Raw genomic sequence first — 17429 nt, 5'->3', positions numbered from 1 at the left:
TTTCTTAAAGAAATCTCAGCAACATAATCCTTTTAGTCATTCAGACTGACAATGTATAGAGACTATGAAGCTCTCGAGACAAACGTGTGATTGATAGGCCAGATATTTTCCCAACAGATTTTAAACAGGAGCCTCCTAACAATATTAAGCTAAAAATCTCTTCTCTAACCAGGATATTTTTTTTCTTTTTTTAAACTAAGCCATCACTGAAAAATTAACATCATTAACATTTTAACTAGGATAAATGAAATGACACAGCTATCAGTACTGCCATATGGAAGGAGTAAAGGTCTGTTTCCTTTCCAAGAGGCTTGCCATTTAAAACTGGAGCCTAAGGCCTCTGGAAATCAGCTGGCACATTTCCACAGCAGTGGTTACACCACATTGCTCTCTGTAATTCAGCAGAATATGGTTTTGGCTATAAAATTCCAGCAACTCTGACTGCTCATGGTCATGGAATTTATCCCTTTCAGTTTCTTTTGGACATAAAGCACATGTCCACAGACAGAACATCCGTATGACCCAAAAGGTCCATGTCTAATTTCAATACAAAATACTGCCAGAAAGCCATAAACACAGTACAGAGTTTTAGTCTGGAACAAGGTTGATTGGAAAGTCTATTTCAGGCACATACAAATCTTTTGCTTATAAACTGCTGTGCTGCATCTACTATCAAAATTTCTAATGCTGGAAGCAAGAACGTGTTTCCATTGTTACACAGGCTTCAGTAGTCAACACATCACTTACCTCCCATGTTCTCTGTGGCTCCAGGCTTTTTTATTTTCTTTTTCTTTTTGTTTTTTTTTTTTTCCTTTTAAATGAATCAAGGAAATGTGGAAAACTCTTTTTAAAGAGAAGGAAGCTTATTATTAATTCTTGGTTGCAATATGTTGTTAACTTTGGTCCACTACCCTGAATTCAGTGCCTAGGTTTGCCTTGTAAAAATCCTAGTTGTGCCACCATTGCAATGAACAGAGCTTTGTAAGGTGAGTGCTCCCTCACAGCTGGCACATGTCACTTGAATACATGTCACTGGCTCTAGGAAATCTTGGAAAAGCTGACTCACAGAGGTATGTGGGAATCATAAAAACACAGCATGTATTCCAGCAATATCAGGGAAGAGTGCAAAAATTTATTCCTCATTGGTGTCTCGGTGCTTATTTTACAGTGAAAAATTTCCTGAGCCTTCAAATCATTACCAAAAAGTTAATGAACTTTTTTTTTTTACCACGGGGAAGACGCAGTTTGCACTTGCCAGTTCTGCAGTGCAAGTAAGAGAAGAAGATGCAAGGAGCTCTTCCCATCTTTGCATATACTTGCAGTCCCTGAAATACAAGACTCATAAAGTGATACTGAGGATGATAAGCCAGAGTAGAGATAGTGCCATGTTTGAGAAATATTTATGAATGTCACCATGCTTCTCCCTGGCTGATTCTGGCCTCCTGAACCCCCTAAATATCCTAGGCCAGTGAAATGATGCTCTTCCCTGGCTTTGAAGGGGAAGGGCTACACAAAATACAAAGATGGCCTTTTGCCTGTTCTTGCAGTCCCTGATCTTAAAATCCCAGCATGTGAGGGAAAGGTGAGTTTGTCTTTATGTAATGCATCAAATTTTAGCTGAACAGTAACAGCAAACACAAAATCTCACTGTTCACTGAGGACTGATTGTGCATCCAGGGTCACTTGTGGAGTACTAACCTAAAAGCTCAGAATCCTACCTGTATTTCTGTGAATCAAAAGTTTGTAAAGTGCTGTAGGGAAAAAGTCATGAAGTAGTATCCAGTCCTGTTGCCAGCAGTCTGTGGAATATTTGCAGTTGACTTTGATAGGAGCAAACCCAGACTCTGAGGCAATTGTAATACCATATTTCAGTTTTTTGGGGTTTTTTTTGAAGGAACATGTGGATAGGTTCCTCAGGCCTTTTTCATATTCTTATATTTATTGATAATACTTGATTACTGACCATTCCATGGGTGCTCTTGCTTCCAAGTGAAGGAGTGACTCAATGCATAGCAACTACCAGCCCCAGAAGAGCCCATGTGTTTCATCATTTCACACTACTTACAAAACATTTCATTATTCCCAATTTCAGGCCAACAGTATTTCTTCCATGTTGTATCATATCAGTGTCATGCCTCCTAGTGCTATGCTGCACAAACTGGACTTGTTGATCAGGATCCATTCTGTCAAATTTTGAATTCAGTATTCACTCTAAGGGAAAAGAAGAACATATCTTATGGCTTATGGCAAGATAAACACGGAACTTTGGAAGAGATTGAATAACATGAGTAACATTTCTATGTTCTTGTCGGTGGGGAAAAACTGGTTGTGAAGGATTTGAAAAATTCTAAACATGCTCAGTCTTGAAGTTTGCAGTAGGGATGACGTCTTTAAAAGGGAAGAGATGAAGGTCAAAATTTCAATGTATTTATTTAAATTAAAGACTGTGATAGTGAATTCAACTGAAAAGCTTAAAAAATTAATAGCCTCAAAGCTTTCTCATTTTAATAGCTATACTTTCCCTTCCTCAAAGAGGAGACCAGTCTAATCATTGGCCTAACTAGTTATAGCAACTTGAATCTAATAATTTCTGTGCAGCTGTTGGTAATCTCCCATTGCAGAAGCATTATGCATTTTAAAAATACCTTTGCTACTCATTTCTTTTGACACAGTATGTTGGTGTTACAAATCATACACCTTTGGTGGTTTGTTTCAACAATATACCATTCTAAGTACATCCTGATAATCTTTACCTTCATATTTTGCTGTGCTTCATCTTCTGTTTGTTTTTTTTTTTTCTTTTAACTGCAGATGTGTTTTGAAAGTTGTTTTCATTTTAGCTTCTCATTTTTAGGTATTTGGAGCATAATTCAGCAACACGAAGACCAGAGAACTTAGATATCCTAGTATCAGTATCAAGGCACTGTCATTATAAACAGTGCCAGTAAACATTTTGTGGTCTTTGTTTCTTATTCCCTGTGGAAGGAGCAGTAGTATGATACTTTTTAAAAATAAATGCATCTTCATTATTTTTAATTACATATACACCTGTTGTTATTTTTCTGTTAGAGGGAGTTTTAACACTGTTTTGTATAATTGGCTAAAGATTTTAATGTCTGCATGTTTTATAAAACTTGTAAAGAAATTTTTGCCACCTTTGAGCTGAAGAATATTAATTTAATGCTATGAAGCAAGTAGTGTCTCAGCCAACTTGGCTCCATCTTGTTTGTAGGCTTATTGTGCAGTCACATGCAAATCAATATATTCTCATGGGACACTTGTCCTCCTTTAACTGGCACAAAAGAGGAAGCTGATCAAAAACTGCCCATGTGAGAAAGATTCCTGCATTTTGTGTTCTTGCTTTGTACAGGTCAAGAAAGAAAAAGGGGACTCGATTGTCTCCTCTATGTCAATGTAATTTAGGTATAATAGCCCTGGAGCAGTAGGTGAACCTGGGGTGGGGGGAAAGGTCCAAGTCTCTTCATGCGGGACTCTAGATTGCACTCTAAACTTTGATTGCATGTGTGGTGCATGGATTACTCTTTGAATCCTCAAGCTGAAAAAGTAGGAGGACACAGCCAGTCTTGTCACTGTCAGTTTGGAAGTTCATTGAGGAGAGAAGTGCCTTTCCAGTCACAGGAGACTGATAAATGAAAATCAAGGGGCTTGAATGGCAATTATTAGCTGAGACTCTGCTCTGGTTTTCAGAGCGGTGCCACGCGTAGCTCAAAAGACCGAGTGGATTCATGTTTTACTGCCATGAATATTCAATGAATCCCAGCTCTTTTGTCTGAGTACCCGGGTCCTGAGCAGTCCCACGGCAGCAGGGTCAGGTCTCTGTGGTCCCATAGCATTGCTGCTTGGCTAGGTTTTGAGTGCTGTGTTGAAGTGGCTGAGCTCTCTTTAATTTGAAGTCGTCCTGATTTGTCATTTCGTGTGTATTTTTCCCCAGGTATTGTCAACACGAACTAACATGCATACACTGTACTTTATTTCCCAAATCCTTCAAGGGAGAGCCCTATGCCTCTCACCTGAGAGGTAAAACTGGGGGTTTGTAGCAAAACAATATTCACGTGGCTTTTTTGTTTTGTTTTTTGTCCTTTCCTTGCGGTATAGGGCGAAGCATACCTACCGTAAAACGTTGCTGGAGCAAGTTAAGGAGTTGGAAACAAAGACAAGAGAACTGGGAAAAGCCATGCTTCGTGATAGTAATGGAAAGAGGCAAGTCTATGCTAAATGTTTAAACCAGACCCTTCTTTTCCTCTCCCCTCCCTATTTCTTATTCACTATTAAAATCTGATTGTAGACAGGCTAATAAGGCTTCTTCTCCTGTATTATTTATTTATTGCTGTTCCCTTTCATATGTGTCTGTTCCCCTCACAGAAACCAGCCCTTCCATTTTCATTTCTCCTGCATTATTGCTGTGAGGGTCTGTTGGAAGCTGCTGCTCAGTCTCCTGCATGGTAACATGTAGTGCTCTTACCTGGCCCCTGAGGCAGGCTGGTTTTCAAAGCACTTTGTTATGTCATCAAAAAACAAAACAAAAAGATTATCACGTCAGGAGAGGGAACTGTCAGCAGCGCAGGATATTATGACTGTAGCTAAACGGAGAACTGGCTTAATCCATTGTGCCCTACTACTTTGTTCGGTTTCACCTTAAGAGGTTTTTTTTATGCTTTTGCTTTTTTCACTACAGCTTGCAGGTCTCTTGCCTTCAGGGTTCTCAGTTTCTCGTTGTGCCTCTCCCTTATAACCACACCATATGGACTTGAATATATTGCTATTATTGAACCTTTCATTGTACACAGAGAGTATGTGTTGTGTGGGAACTTTTGTCTCTTCTGAAAGAAGCTAAAGAAAATCATGGTGAGGCTTTTGCATCCAACAGTTTCATTTACCATCTCAGAATGTGGTTCTGCATCAGCTGGTCGGAAAAGCTCCCCAAGTTCAAAAAGGTTTTAGAACTAACTCTTCTGTTCCTTACACAATGTGGCACCACATGACCTGCTAAGAAACTACATGATCATTAAACCGGATTTTAGCAAACCTTATAAACTAGCAAACTGAGTGGAATGGGGCTTTTAAAAGATTTTGTTCTTCTGGGGCAGGGTCATCCTTTGAGCCTTTGATGTCTATTCTAAGGTAAACTAATTGCCATATTTTAGCTGCTGCTAAGACAAGCAGATAGTAGATTTTTTTTCAACTGAATTTGTGTGTTAATAAGGACTGGTTTTAGGGAAAATTATCAGGCAGTGATTTACTGAGATTATGGTAAACTGAAAAGCTTTTAAAAAAGCTTGTGTGAACTTTAATGTGTTTATAAGATGTCCTTAGGGACCAGAGTTTGCTTCTCTGAGGCCAAGACAAAGTAAACACAGTGTTATTGATTAAGATCACTTCAAAACACTTGGTATCTTCAGTTTTTGAGTAATTTTTCTGCTGCGACTCTTGGATCCAGCAAAACAGAGTTTATAAATTCTGCTCACTAGCAAAAGTCACAAACTGCACATCAAATTATTTAAGAGAAAACAAACTTTGCAGCAACAAAGGCAACCTTCTATGCCACAGTTATAACCAACAAAGATGCTTAATATCAGGCATTTAATTAAATAATGGGCCTTGTTCTTAGAAGGCTGAGCAATCATTTTGAAGTCAGTTGAAGGCAAAGCACTTAGTACCAAAATCAGGTCAGTCTCCCCAGACAAGAAAGGTGTAACGTGGTGTTCTGAAGTGCTGACTGATAGTGTGATTAGATGCCAGGTAAGTGGATACCAGACCAGCAGAAAACTGATTGTTCCCAGGCACATAGCTCTGGTATGAGCTCTGTGAGTTGCCTGGGTGTTGCTGTGGCTCCTGTCCATGCAGTTAAGTGAGGTTATACTGGTGCTGGTTCGAAGCATTTGTGTTTTCCTGCCAGTATTTAATGCCTGTTATTGACAGTCAGAGAGGAGCATGAGTCAGTTTTGTGCCTGGTGCATCCCTGGGTTGCAGGGTGGGTTGAATTGCTGTTAACAGTGAGAGAGAGACAGTCAGCATTTGATCTGTTTATATGTGCATGTCTGTGTCTCCAAGAGCTTGATGGGTTTCTTCTCTGTTTACACACTGTCCTGACTTTCTGTAAATTTCACGGCCATGTTGTAATTCATTCATACACTCCATGTTTTCATAGCCTTTTGCTTTATTGCATTCTCACTGCAAACTCTTTCATCTGCATTCCTCCTCCATATAGCTTCACTTCATTCTCGAAACGCTTGCATGGAGATGATGTAAGGAATCCCTTCTGGCCCTCCTTCCCATTTTCCCTCCCCCCTTCTTTCCATGCATTTGTTTGTTCTCATTCCTAATTGCTCCCAGATTTTCTGGGTGGTCCATCTGTGAGCTAGATAATGGTAGAGTGCCTCTGCCTGCTTGGAGCTGGTGTGCTGTGCTTGTGTTGTGGCCTCCCCACTCCCCTTCAGAGTTGTTCTGTCTTTTATCTCTTTTGTTTGTCTCATGGCTCTTTCACACCTGCTAGAAATCGTGAGCTTGTCCAAAGGGAAGGATGAGGGTGGGAAAGAAATAGAGTGGGAGCTTTCTTCAGTTAGACTCTCTGGTTCATGTTCCTTATTTTTAAAATATTTCCTTGAAGCTGGTGGAAACATGTGCTAAGGTTCATGCTCTGCTCTCCCCTCCTGCCCACAGCCCCATTGCTCTTGGGGTATTTCTGGCAATGTGACACTGTGCAGGAAGGGAGAGTAACAGGACTCTCCTCATTTCTTATAGAAAATAGAGAGCTGTGTAAAAACTGCATGAGTCCATCTGTCACCTCAGTCCTTGGCTGGAAGTGCTCCTGAGAACATGCCCATTAGGTGCTGGTTTGTTCAGGCAGCTGTGGAAGATAAGCTGGCTGTCATCGGGGTCCATTTTCCTGGCCTCCATGGAGGACACTGGTTTTGTTCAATGTTTTTCACAAACAAACAACAAAAAAGCTCACACCCAATTATAGATAAGAGCAGGATTTAGGGAGCTAATTGTTTTTTTTCATTTCCTAGATCTTAGACAAAAAATGAGGTGCAAGATCTGAGTGTTCAGAACTAGTCTGCTAAACAAAAAGCAGTTTGCAAAGCCTGGAAAGCAGTGAGTGCCTCTAGACTTGCACAAGAGGATGCCAGCAGTTTGCTGTGACTCAGCTGAATCGTTGTTAAATGTGGGCAGATATCACCTGGGTCCTTGCTGTGCTTTGGGAAGGAGTTTTGGGTGAGCTGTGTGTGCCACTTGATACCTATATATTCATATCCTGTCTCAGAGGATCTTCACCCTGACAGCTGTTCTTGCTAGGCACATTCTTCTGGGGTAATAATAAATGTCTTCACTAGTGCTCTTCACTAGTTATATCTTTCTGAATCTTAGGCCCTTTGAACAGTTTCTAAAATTGAATTTGCTTGTATTGCTCTAAAAAAGCAGGTGCACAGTTTTTCCCTGCTGTGGCTAGGAATGAACAGCAAGGCAAGTGGTTGATGAGGAACTGTTTGGTCTGTGCAGGGCAGAGTGTCAGCACCCTGGGCAGTACGGCTGGGTCCCAGAAACCTTGCAAACAGCATTAGAGTGATGCTTGGAGATTATAGCAAGTGTATAATCTTGAGCTTTAACAGGTCATGCTCTTATTCCTTTATATGTCTCATCTGGACAGCTGAAAACTTAAGTTTGGTAGAGGCTGGGATGATGACAAAGTAAGATAATTCCAAAAGCAGGGAATTAATCAGGGTGAACATGTATTTAGAAAACTGGAAACTCCAGAAATGGCTTGAGAAGCAGGAGAGTGAGTGTGCAGTGAGGGGCTATGGTGGATCCCATGCCATGCTTGCCTACCTGTGGAAGATGAGTACCCACACTTGCCTTCCCCAGCCTGGGCACCTGGCAGTGCTGGGCTGGACTCCAGCCCAGCTGTGGCATGAGCACGCCTTGGTTAGGAAGGGAGAGGGGCTCCCTGGCACTCTCATGTAACAAAAGGCAGGATTTAACACTAAATTTTCATGAATTTGGAGAGGTGAGAGGGGTAGCTCATGAGCCAAAGCAAACATGGACATGAGGAGACACCTGCCCAGCAGATTTAATCATGCTAACATGTAAAGATTTACACAAAGAAAACAAACAAGGTTTGTGTTCAAAAGCAGCATTGAGTTCAGCTGCAGAGATTTTTGTGTCTTTAAATAAGTTTACAACTTAAATCTTGGCTCGTAAAGGGCCAAACCTTCAAGTCCTCATTCATTTTTCACTCCATCTACCCTCTCATTGAAGTCAGCAAGAGTTCAGGTGGAGTAAACCCTGATTAGGCACCAAAGCAAACTTTGCTTTGGAAACCCATGTCACTTTATTGCTCCACTGGCCAACTAATGGAGAGTGAGCAAAGCTGTGCAGCACCCTCTTCGCGACAGTAGATTTCCTGTTCCAGAGGGTTTCTCTGTCTTGGAATTGCCAGAGAGCTCCCTTTGAAAGTGGCTTTTTGGTTGTTTTTCTGTCCTGTTATGAATTGGTCGGTGGGCAGGATTAGATTGTTTGATACTGAAGAACAATGTGGCTTTCATGATTTGTACACTTTACAAGGAGCTGAAGGACCTCTCTGGACTGTTGCAGAAAAGTGCCCACATGGCTCAAGTGTTGGGAAGAATTTCTTCTAACGAGTCAGAAATCTGGGAGGCAGAGTCTTGCCTTGAACAAAAGTGAAGGGAAGTGACTACAGACCTAGCAAGGTATAGCTGCAGTGTGTGTTTGCACAGCATTTTTCTGAATGCCCCTGTACTTTGGCTGCTCTCAGACACCCACTGGTGATGGCTGTGGTGCCGCTTTCATCTCCATATCATAAAACAAATACTGTTTTTTCCAGTGCACCTAAAACAGCAGCTCCCCACAGTCTCTCCATTGTCTGTTTTCAACAAGGAGACATTCTGGTGTAGATTCTCTTTCATTTTAGTACTTCTCACCAAATCTAACCCAGTTTCTTTGCTGAAAAGTTCATGACCAGCTCTCGCCCTGAGAGCAAGTTGTATTTTCTGTCTTGGCCTTGGTTTTATTTGGTGTGGGAGGGCAGGTGCCTGTCTCATTTCAATAGCTGTATAACATGGTAGGTAATCAGTGAGCTGACACAGGCATCCTTGGAGATTTCCCTGCTCCACAGGTCCCTGGGGAGGAGCAAGAGGGCAGCATGGGAAACTTGCCTTGGGCTTGTGGCTGTGCAGAGAACTGAGTGGCAGAGGCTCAGCCTCTCACTGGCAGAGGCAGAAATGGTAAAACAGACCTAACTTTTGAGAAATACATGAATGAGGTGAGGACCTGATCTCCTGGCTCCTGAGGAAGAGGCAAGCTTTTTCATTAGGATCAAGAGGAGTGAGGCTTGGGCTGATTGTATTTCAAAGTACTCTGTACTGATGCACCCCAAGTTACATCTACTGGAACAGGGAGACCATGCCATTGAGGCCCCTTTGCATCAGCAGGTGCAGTGAATCTTACTTGAATCAAGCTCAGTCTTGTGCTTTCAGCTGGTTAAACAGCATGGGATGTTTGGAGCCAAATTCTTGTTTCATGAAATGTGTTGACTTCGATGTATTTACTCAGGATGTGCATGACTGTGATCTGAATCCAGCCCATACACTGCAGCTGAACATAAAATGAGGTTGAAGAGGGGAGAGGTGTATTTTGGGTTTTGAGGTCTCAGCATCCTCTTTATCAATTTTTCCAGATGTTCTTCACACCATTTCTGGAAGGAAAGGTGCAATTTCTCCACCAGCATACACAAGAAAGTGACTGGCATATTTACGATTTTTCCTTGCAGGTTTTCTAGTAAAAAGATATTAGACTCCTTTTACTAGCAAAAAGCACATAAAATTATATCAGTAGGGTTTTTTTTTAAATTCTTTGATTCCATATGGTAAACATTCATGTATGGAATTTGGAAAAAGCATAATTTTCTTTTATTCCATGCTTGTCCTTTTCTCTCTCCCTTCTGTCCCATATCAGTAAGGAATCATCACATTATTTCCTCATTTAATATGTACAATTTATTTCTGACATTTCTAACCCCTATGTGTGAGGCACTTGAAATTACCAGGTTTGATTCCACTTTGAGGAGGCTGTGGGGCAGAGGTGGGGAGGGGCAGAGGACAGAAAGGGATTCATAACCTGGCCAGAGGACTGAAGGGGGATTTACCATGTTCCCACTGGCACTGGGGACCCAAGTGCCTGCTTGCTAGTGCAAACCTGTTAGAGTTGACATTCCCCTTCTCCAGTGCAATTAATTATTTGCCATCCTGGTTGTAGCTATCATGTAACCTTGAGGGAAATCCACTGCACAAATAGGGTTAAAACCTGGTGACCCGGAGAAGGATTTACAGCTGTGATCAAATCTGCTATCAAAGTCAAAGTTGATGGAGGTACAGTATTAGAACAAAGACCAGAATGAAGTTGTAAATTGAAAAGAAAGATTAGGAAAAAGGAACATTACAAGATGAGAGTTAAAACTGATTAAGGGGCCAATCTCTCTGATGCCTAATCCTGACTTACTGGGTTGGGCACTGAGGATCTCCACAGGGGAGGGAGGAAGAAATCTTCCCTCCAGGCTGCACAGCAGGAGAACTGCTCCATAACAACTGTTCCAGCCTAATGGCTTCAGCAGTCTGCCTGGACCCTGACTCCTTTGCTGCCTAACCCAGTCTCTGAAGAGAGGCAGGACAGTCTGCATTCTCATCACTGATTTGCAGTAAAGAATAAAGTGCCAAGTTAAGCGTAGCAAGAACAAGAAAACACAAGTTGTATTAGGTGTTAAATATTTAGTGGATAATTACAAAATACTTAAAAGCTTAAAGAAAAGCAATTTGGGTTCGATTTTTTTTTTTTTCAGTTCAACCAATTGTCCTGGGCTGTGCTCTGAATTGTGTTCATGAAACTTTCAAGGTTCATTTTTTGTTGTTGCCTTGAACTGTTCTTTAGCTTTTCTGTAAGGAAAAGCAAAAAAAAAAAAAAACAAAGCTGATTGGAGGAGTTTAAGGAGTTTAGAGTTTTTGAAGACAGAAGTAATCTTAACTTCAGTAAAAGTATGTAAGTGAACTTCTAGTATACCAGTAAGTTTAGATTTTTTTAAAAATCCACACACAAAAACCCCAAACCAGAAAAAAATCTGTACACAGAGACCAAGCACAGAAGACTTCACCCTCCAAGGTGACTACTTCTGAAAAAAATGAGTGAGTAGGAAAAGAATGTTATAATTGCAACTGTATTGCCACCTTATCTGTATAGGATATGACCAAGCACCCAGCAGAGTAAGTGCAAAGTGAGGCACTTAGGGACAAGAAGTCAACAGCACTGATACCAAAAGAAGGGTAGCTAAAAAGCAGCAAACCACATTTAGCCTTTTCTGCTTCTCAGACGTTTAAATTGGGTCAGTTCCCCTGTTTTGGGAAGGCTGAGGGCAAAACTGGGCAGCTTCAAGTTTTGATTTAAGTTAGTTGACTTTAGGACATCTGACAGTGATGTCTGCCTTCCACCCCCCAAAGAAATGCATACACACGTGCTTAGTGTTTGCAGTGCTTGGAAATGAGAGGTACTTTAAGCAGAGAGAGACCGCCATTATTTTCTTAGGATTGCTACATTTCAGAGAGGAATGTGATGTTCAGCGCTGATATTTTTAGACTGTATTTTTTAAAAGTGCTTGGTCTTTTTACAGTGGGCTCACCCTGACTGGACCTAAGGTGCCTATCAAACCTGCAGTGTTATTCCATCTTGGAGCTGGCTGGCTTTGACTCTGTAGGATGTGGGAGAAGCTTATGGCAGCTTCTCCTAGAAGCCACCCCAGTAGCCTCCCACTACCAAAACCTTGCTATGCAAACCCAATATCATTCTAAGTAGTCTTTGAGAGAAGTTTAGGAATAACAGTCTCAAAAATGAAGGTGAGAATGGATTGTCCTAGTGATTTTAGGAATCAAAGAAGGATCTGACTTTTCTACCTTAAGACATTGTTATTGAAAAAAAGAAAATGTAAATCATCTTTGCTTATCATGAAAAGGAAAAGCTTTTTCCTGCTTTTAGCCATATGACTTTAAGGACCAACTTGAAGGGGTTTCTGTGGATTTAGAGTGAAGAATTTGACCCCAGAACTCTATATATGTACTGCAAATGGGGGCTGACTGGAGCTCGCAGCATGTCCTGGCCTCCATCTGCTGCTGCAGGGTGATTCTGCCATGGGTACAGTCTGGTGTGGCAACGCAGGCAGACCTGTGAGCGCCTGCCCTGGGCGCTGCTGCTGCACACTGGCTGCAGGTGCTCCTCCATGCAGACCTCTGGGACACAGAGGGAGAGCTGCTGTTTGGCTGGAGTAGCCTGCTGCCAAGCCAAGTCGCAGCCTGGAACAGCAGTGTTTCTTCAGGGCTTTGGTGAGGGCCATGCATCCTTGGGTTCCTGTTGATGGGGCTGCTAGGCTGCCTTAACAGTTTCCCAAACCACTCATTGCCAGCCGTGGTCATACTGCCCGTCTTTGCCCCAGCTGCTTCTCTGGATCAGCTCCACTGTTTGGATCCATGTCATGTGTGAGCTGACAGAAGTGGGGTGATGTGGGGAGCACTGTCAGGTCGCTGACTGGTGGGGGCAGGAGCTGCTTTAGCCATCAGTCACCACCAGGACATCCATGGGGCTGCTGCTGAAGGTATAGAACACTCTTTTAACCATTTCACATCCAAGCAGCATAAAAAACTTGCAGCTGCATGTGGGCTGAGCTCAATACTCCATGTTCTCATGGACTGGAGAGCTGGCTGCTCTCAACATGCTCCAAGTCAGCCTTGCAGGGCCACACATCCAGATGCATTTGGTGCTTATCAGGCATTTTGGCTGGATAATGTCAAATACAATTTATAAAGAGGGAAGGTTGCTCTATGGCTTTCACATGTGCTTTGGAAGTACCTGGAGGGGAGCTTGTTGCACTAAGAAGTCCTGGAAGTGCTACACCGTGGCAGAGGGTAAGAGCTCAGCTTCTCTGGAAAGCTGGCTGTTGCTGAGGCCTCAGCAAGGACTTGGTACTCCTTAAATCCTGGCTGGCTGCTGCAGGAGTCACCTCTGACAAGTAACTTCTGGCACCTCCCAGCCTGCTAGTGGCACAGACAGCACTTCTGTCTTCGTTCCTCTGTGGTTTTTGCCTGGTGACCCTTTGGTGTCCTAGTCGTGGGTTTTTATTAATGGCATGCTGTGTATTTACAGTAAAATGCAAAAGCGTAGTTTGGGATGTCTATTTCAGCTGGATCCAGAGTGATTAAGGAGCAGTGTTTGTAGATGCTGACTCTGCAAAGAAAATGCTGGGTTTTTTTTTTTTTTTTGTTTTACTGTTTATATGCCTCAGACACTTCCTTGTGAAATGCTCCAGAGATTTCCTTTGATTACATTGCCGCTTCATTATCAGTAATGCCTGTTTGCCTTTTAAATTAAAAGGACCTCCTACTCTGACCTCAGAGTAAAACATTCCTGCAATCAAATGTAGATAACAAAAAATAACATCTCTTCTTTGTGGATGAGAGAGGGAAGCCAGCAGAAGCCCCTCATTGCCACTTTGGCAGTTGTGTAGGAGGGTGAATCCTCTCTGTGATGTCACTGCAGCCAGAGCATGGAGACACAATTGCTCTCTGAGCCAGCTGGGCCTTTCTTCCCCAGCCCTGGGATATTCTGGGTGTTTGACCATAGAGTTTTGCTGAGCCCTCGGCCTTAGTGTGACTTGCATTTGTGATTATTTGCATGCTTTAATTTTGAATTCCTGGTCTGAAATAATGTTGTTTTTAATGTTCTCCTTATGCTGAGCCTATGCTAGTTATGTCTCTGCCCGCTGTATAATTTCCAACAATTCTAAACTTAAAAAAAACCCCGTTAAACCAAGGCCTGGGGTGGTTCTGGGGGGATGCCCTCATCCAGCAAGGACTATCTGAGGAAGAACAGTAGTTTCCTCTGGCCAGTTACAGAGGTGTGGCCACAGCCTCTGCCTGGTGTACAGTTCTTGCTCTATGTCTGCCAGCACTGTGATCGATGCTGTAAGCCTTTAAGCAGTGTTATGTTGTGTGAAAGGTGAGATGGAACTTGTGAATAAATCCTCAGGAATACATGCCATGTCCTAGCAGCCAGAGAGGGATCTGAAAGGCCTCTCTGCCAGTTGTACTTGGGGAGAAGCCATTGTGCTTGAACCTCTGATTCTCTTCAGAAGACACATAAGGGAGTTTGAGAGCCAAGAGACTGAAATGAAAATGAACAATCTGCTTGTAAAGGATTTGGTGATTAGAATTGATCAAAGCTGGAGAGGTCTGCTTCACACCTTTCTTCTTGCTCTTTTTATTTTATGTTGATGTGATTTTCAGTGACAGAAACATGTCAGCAAGAAACAGCAAACTTTTTTTTGTAAGTTATTGTTTGAAATGTATGGAAGAGATTAAGTATTATGTTTTAATTCTAAAATTTAAAAAGAGAGAGAAGAGTACCCTCTTTTCATCTCAAAATTCAATACACAGGCCAAGATGACAAGGACAGAAACTTGGTAGTCTTTTACCTTCTGTTTAGCCACATGGGATATTTTACTAAAACTTCTCCCCTCCCTCATTCTTTCAGGTCCCTGCTGTCACAGTGAGAGGGCAACACGTTGCAAGATGTTTCCTCCAACAGGAGAATAATGCAGGCCAACCAGAGTTTTTCAGGCTATCTTTAGCAGAGTGTGTGCCACTGGAAGCAAAGAGACTGAACAAGGGTTTACCTGCTGTTTCTTTTGAAAATCCTTATGGGTAGGAGGGAGGCTGTGGAGTTAAGGACAGAACTTCAGCCTAAGCCTTGGAGGTTTAGATTTTCTGGTTTAAACTAAGCTGAACAATTATTTATCTGTGGCTGTCTGCTGCAGCTCCACTGTGGGGTGGAAGAACCAGTGATGCTGCACCTGCAGGCAGTGTAGTGAGGGCTTTGTAGGTGTTCAGATGATAGGGCAAACAGCTGCAGCTTTCTTGTTCTCTGGGCTTACCCATGGACCCTGAGTCTCTTGCACGGGAGAGCCAAGGTTCTGCCCTGAGTTCCTGGCATGTTTTTGGCACGGGGTGGGCAGCTGGCAAATGTGTTTGTGTGCTTCAGTTGTGTCATCTCTAGCAGCCCTGGTAAGGCTCCACTAGGCACCCTAGTTCTTCCTTCTGGAAAGGGGAAAGGCAGAAACAAACCAAATAATTTCTAATGTCTGTATCTGACTGAATTCTTCATAATCCAGAAGGACAGTGAATTAAAACCAGTGGCAACTGAGTGTATTTGTCTATTTGGTGTGCTTCTGCTCTATATCTCCTCTGGCAAATCGTAACAAAACACAAACAAGAGTTCAGTTTTTGTAAGAGAAGGAGGGCTCTGAATTTCTATTTTTTCTTTTTTTAACTGGGATATGCATGTGTTTTCAAAGGGAAGATCCAATTTTAAGAGACACCTGCATCCACTTTAACCTTCCGGTCTTTGTGATCCCAGCTTTTGCCACCAGTCAATTAATGGACTCAGGAGGACATTCTGGGTCAAACTATACCAAATACCCCAAATCCTCATTAACGCTAATTAGTGCTCAGTAGATTAATTGGTGGTGAAGCTCATCTTTTTTTAATTACTTGAGCAAATGAGACAGCAGGACCTTGTGGTCAGCTTTGAATTATTCTGTTTGTTTTGATGCATCTCATTTGAATGTGTAAAGCCAGATGTTTGTTGCCTGGATTTAAGGGCTGTTTGCTTTTGTGAGGGATAAGAAGAAGAGAATACAAAAATAAAATTAAGGTCTCCATTGACACCTTAGAGCAATTCAGATAGGAAGATGGAAGAGTCGTTTTATTCATGGAATTGAAAGCATTGTTATGAAATAACATGTTGCCTTTAGTTTACCTTTTGATTTGTCATTCACTTAATGAATTTGTGTGATGTTGCTAGCACAGAATTCTAGGCAGGCAGAAGTCATCTTGACTCTCTTATGAAGCTATCACAAAGGTATTCCTGGCCTGAGGTATTCTGCATTATTGATAGCAACTAAATCTGATTTTGGCTGACTTGACTAATGATTTTTTTAAATCTTTTTTTTTTTTTCATAGAAACTCTCAGAATTGGGACCTTTTACCAGTTTTTGTTCTAGTCAAGTATATATTTAGTTCAAAGCATTTTGTCTGTGTCCTTTGTCCTTCATATAATTAGAGATAGATGGTGCCTCTCCCTTACCCCCCTTGGAGGTTACTGACTAACCAGCTAAAGCATATTTCACTGTCACTTTCCATGTCACTGACACTTTCTTATGGAAGTGACTTCCATAAGAATGTCTGGGTTTGTGACTTCTTCCGTTCTGACAAGATTCCTGAATATGAACACCACTGTCCAGTAATCAGAGTGTGATCTCATGGTCTCTTATCCTTTTGTCTCAATGCATCTGAAGATGCCATCCTTAGACCCCATGGGAGTGTTTAGGCCCTGGCTCAGGGTCACTAGAAAGCAGAATTAAACCTGAAAATCATGGCTAATGCTTGGGATTCATTTACAAGCAGTATTTCTGTGAGCAGGGCCTAACCTGTTGCCTGTGAGCCCAGTGTTGTTACTTTTGCATCAAAGTGTGAGGCAGACAGAGAAGTCTTCACTTTGTTACCTGTTAGCAGCAGGCAGAAACCTTTTCTGAAAGCAGGGACTTGTACAAGTGCAAACACTTACTAGTTAAGAAAGCCACTTCACTTTCACTTCAGGGATTTTACTGGGAGATCTAATATCTGTAACTAAATAAAATACTCATCCAATTCAGAAGAAGTGTGTTGCATTACCTTCTGTGTATTAAAGGTTTATCTTATAGTATTTGACTGGTCTTGAGTTGCAGTCTATTTAGTCATCCCTCATATTTGAACCACAAATACTCTAATTCTACTGTGAGTTTTTCTTTCTCTGCATAGATACAGTCCAATATCATTTCCCAAATGGGAAAATTAGATGTGACTTCAGTTTTGACCTTGTTGATTATAATTAGCAATATCAAAGATAGCATGGTTTTGGCATTCTTAGAGCTGCAATGTGTCGCTCCTATTCGAGGTCCCTTGACAGCAGGCTTTCCTCCACACACTGAATGCAGAAGCCTGAGGGGCTAAGCATTATTGGTCTGCACTTCATCTGTTGCTGCATGGTAGACAAGGAGATGAAGAATTTTTCCTTGTGAGCTTTTCTGCTGTGGTTAATTCCATTCTCAGTGTAAGAATTTTGTGGCAAATATTGCTTATTTGTCGCTTACAACAGTATTTTTGATTGGTTTAAGTTTGATTGGTTTAAGTTTAAATCACCCTCCTACTGAGATAGAAAAGTGTCTTCCTACATGTTCTTTGCCTGCAGAACATGAACAAGTATTGCACTTCTGTCATTCACAGAACAGCAGTGTGTTTAGACAGTGTTTCCCTAAACTA

The 17429-nt window shown here is 41.9% G+C and overlaps 1 protein-coding gene across 2 annotated transcripts in view; it reads left to right on the top strand.

The window, feature by feature from the left end:
* Positions 1-17429, top strand: part of ATP8A2 (ATPase phospholipid transporting 8A2) — a 314756-nt gene that overhangs the window by 281620 nt on the left and 15707 nt on the right. For both annotated transcript variants that reach the window (XM_063149059.1, XM_063149060.1), the window contains one exon: positions 4117-4221. In XM_063149059.1, the coding sequence (XP_063005129.1) occupies positions 4117-4221 (105 nt within the window). The remainder of the gene's footprint in view (positions 1-4116; positions 4222-17429) is intronic.

Source organism: Melospiza melodia, chromosome 2 (genome assembly GCF_035770615.1).
Source record: "Melospiza melodia melodia isolate bMelMel2 chromosome 2, bMelMel2.pri, whole genome shotgun sequence".
Lineage (NCBI taxonomy): Eukaryota > Metazoa > Chordata > Aves > Passeriformes > Passerellidae > Melospiza > Melospiza melodia.
Note: the sequence above shows the minus strand (reverse complement) of the source record. Positions and strands in the feature narration are given on the sequence as shown.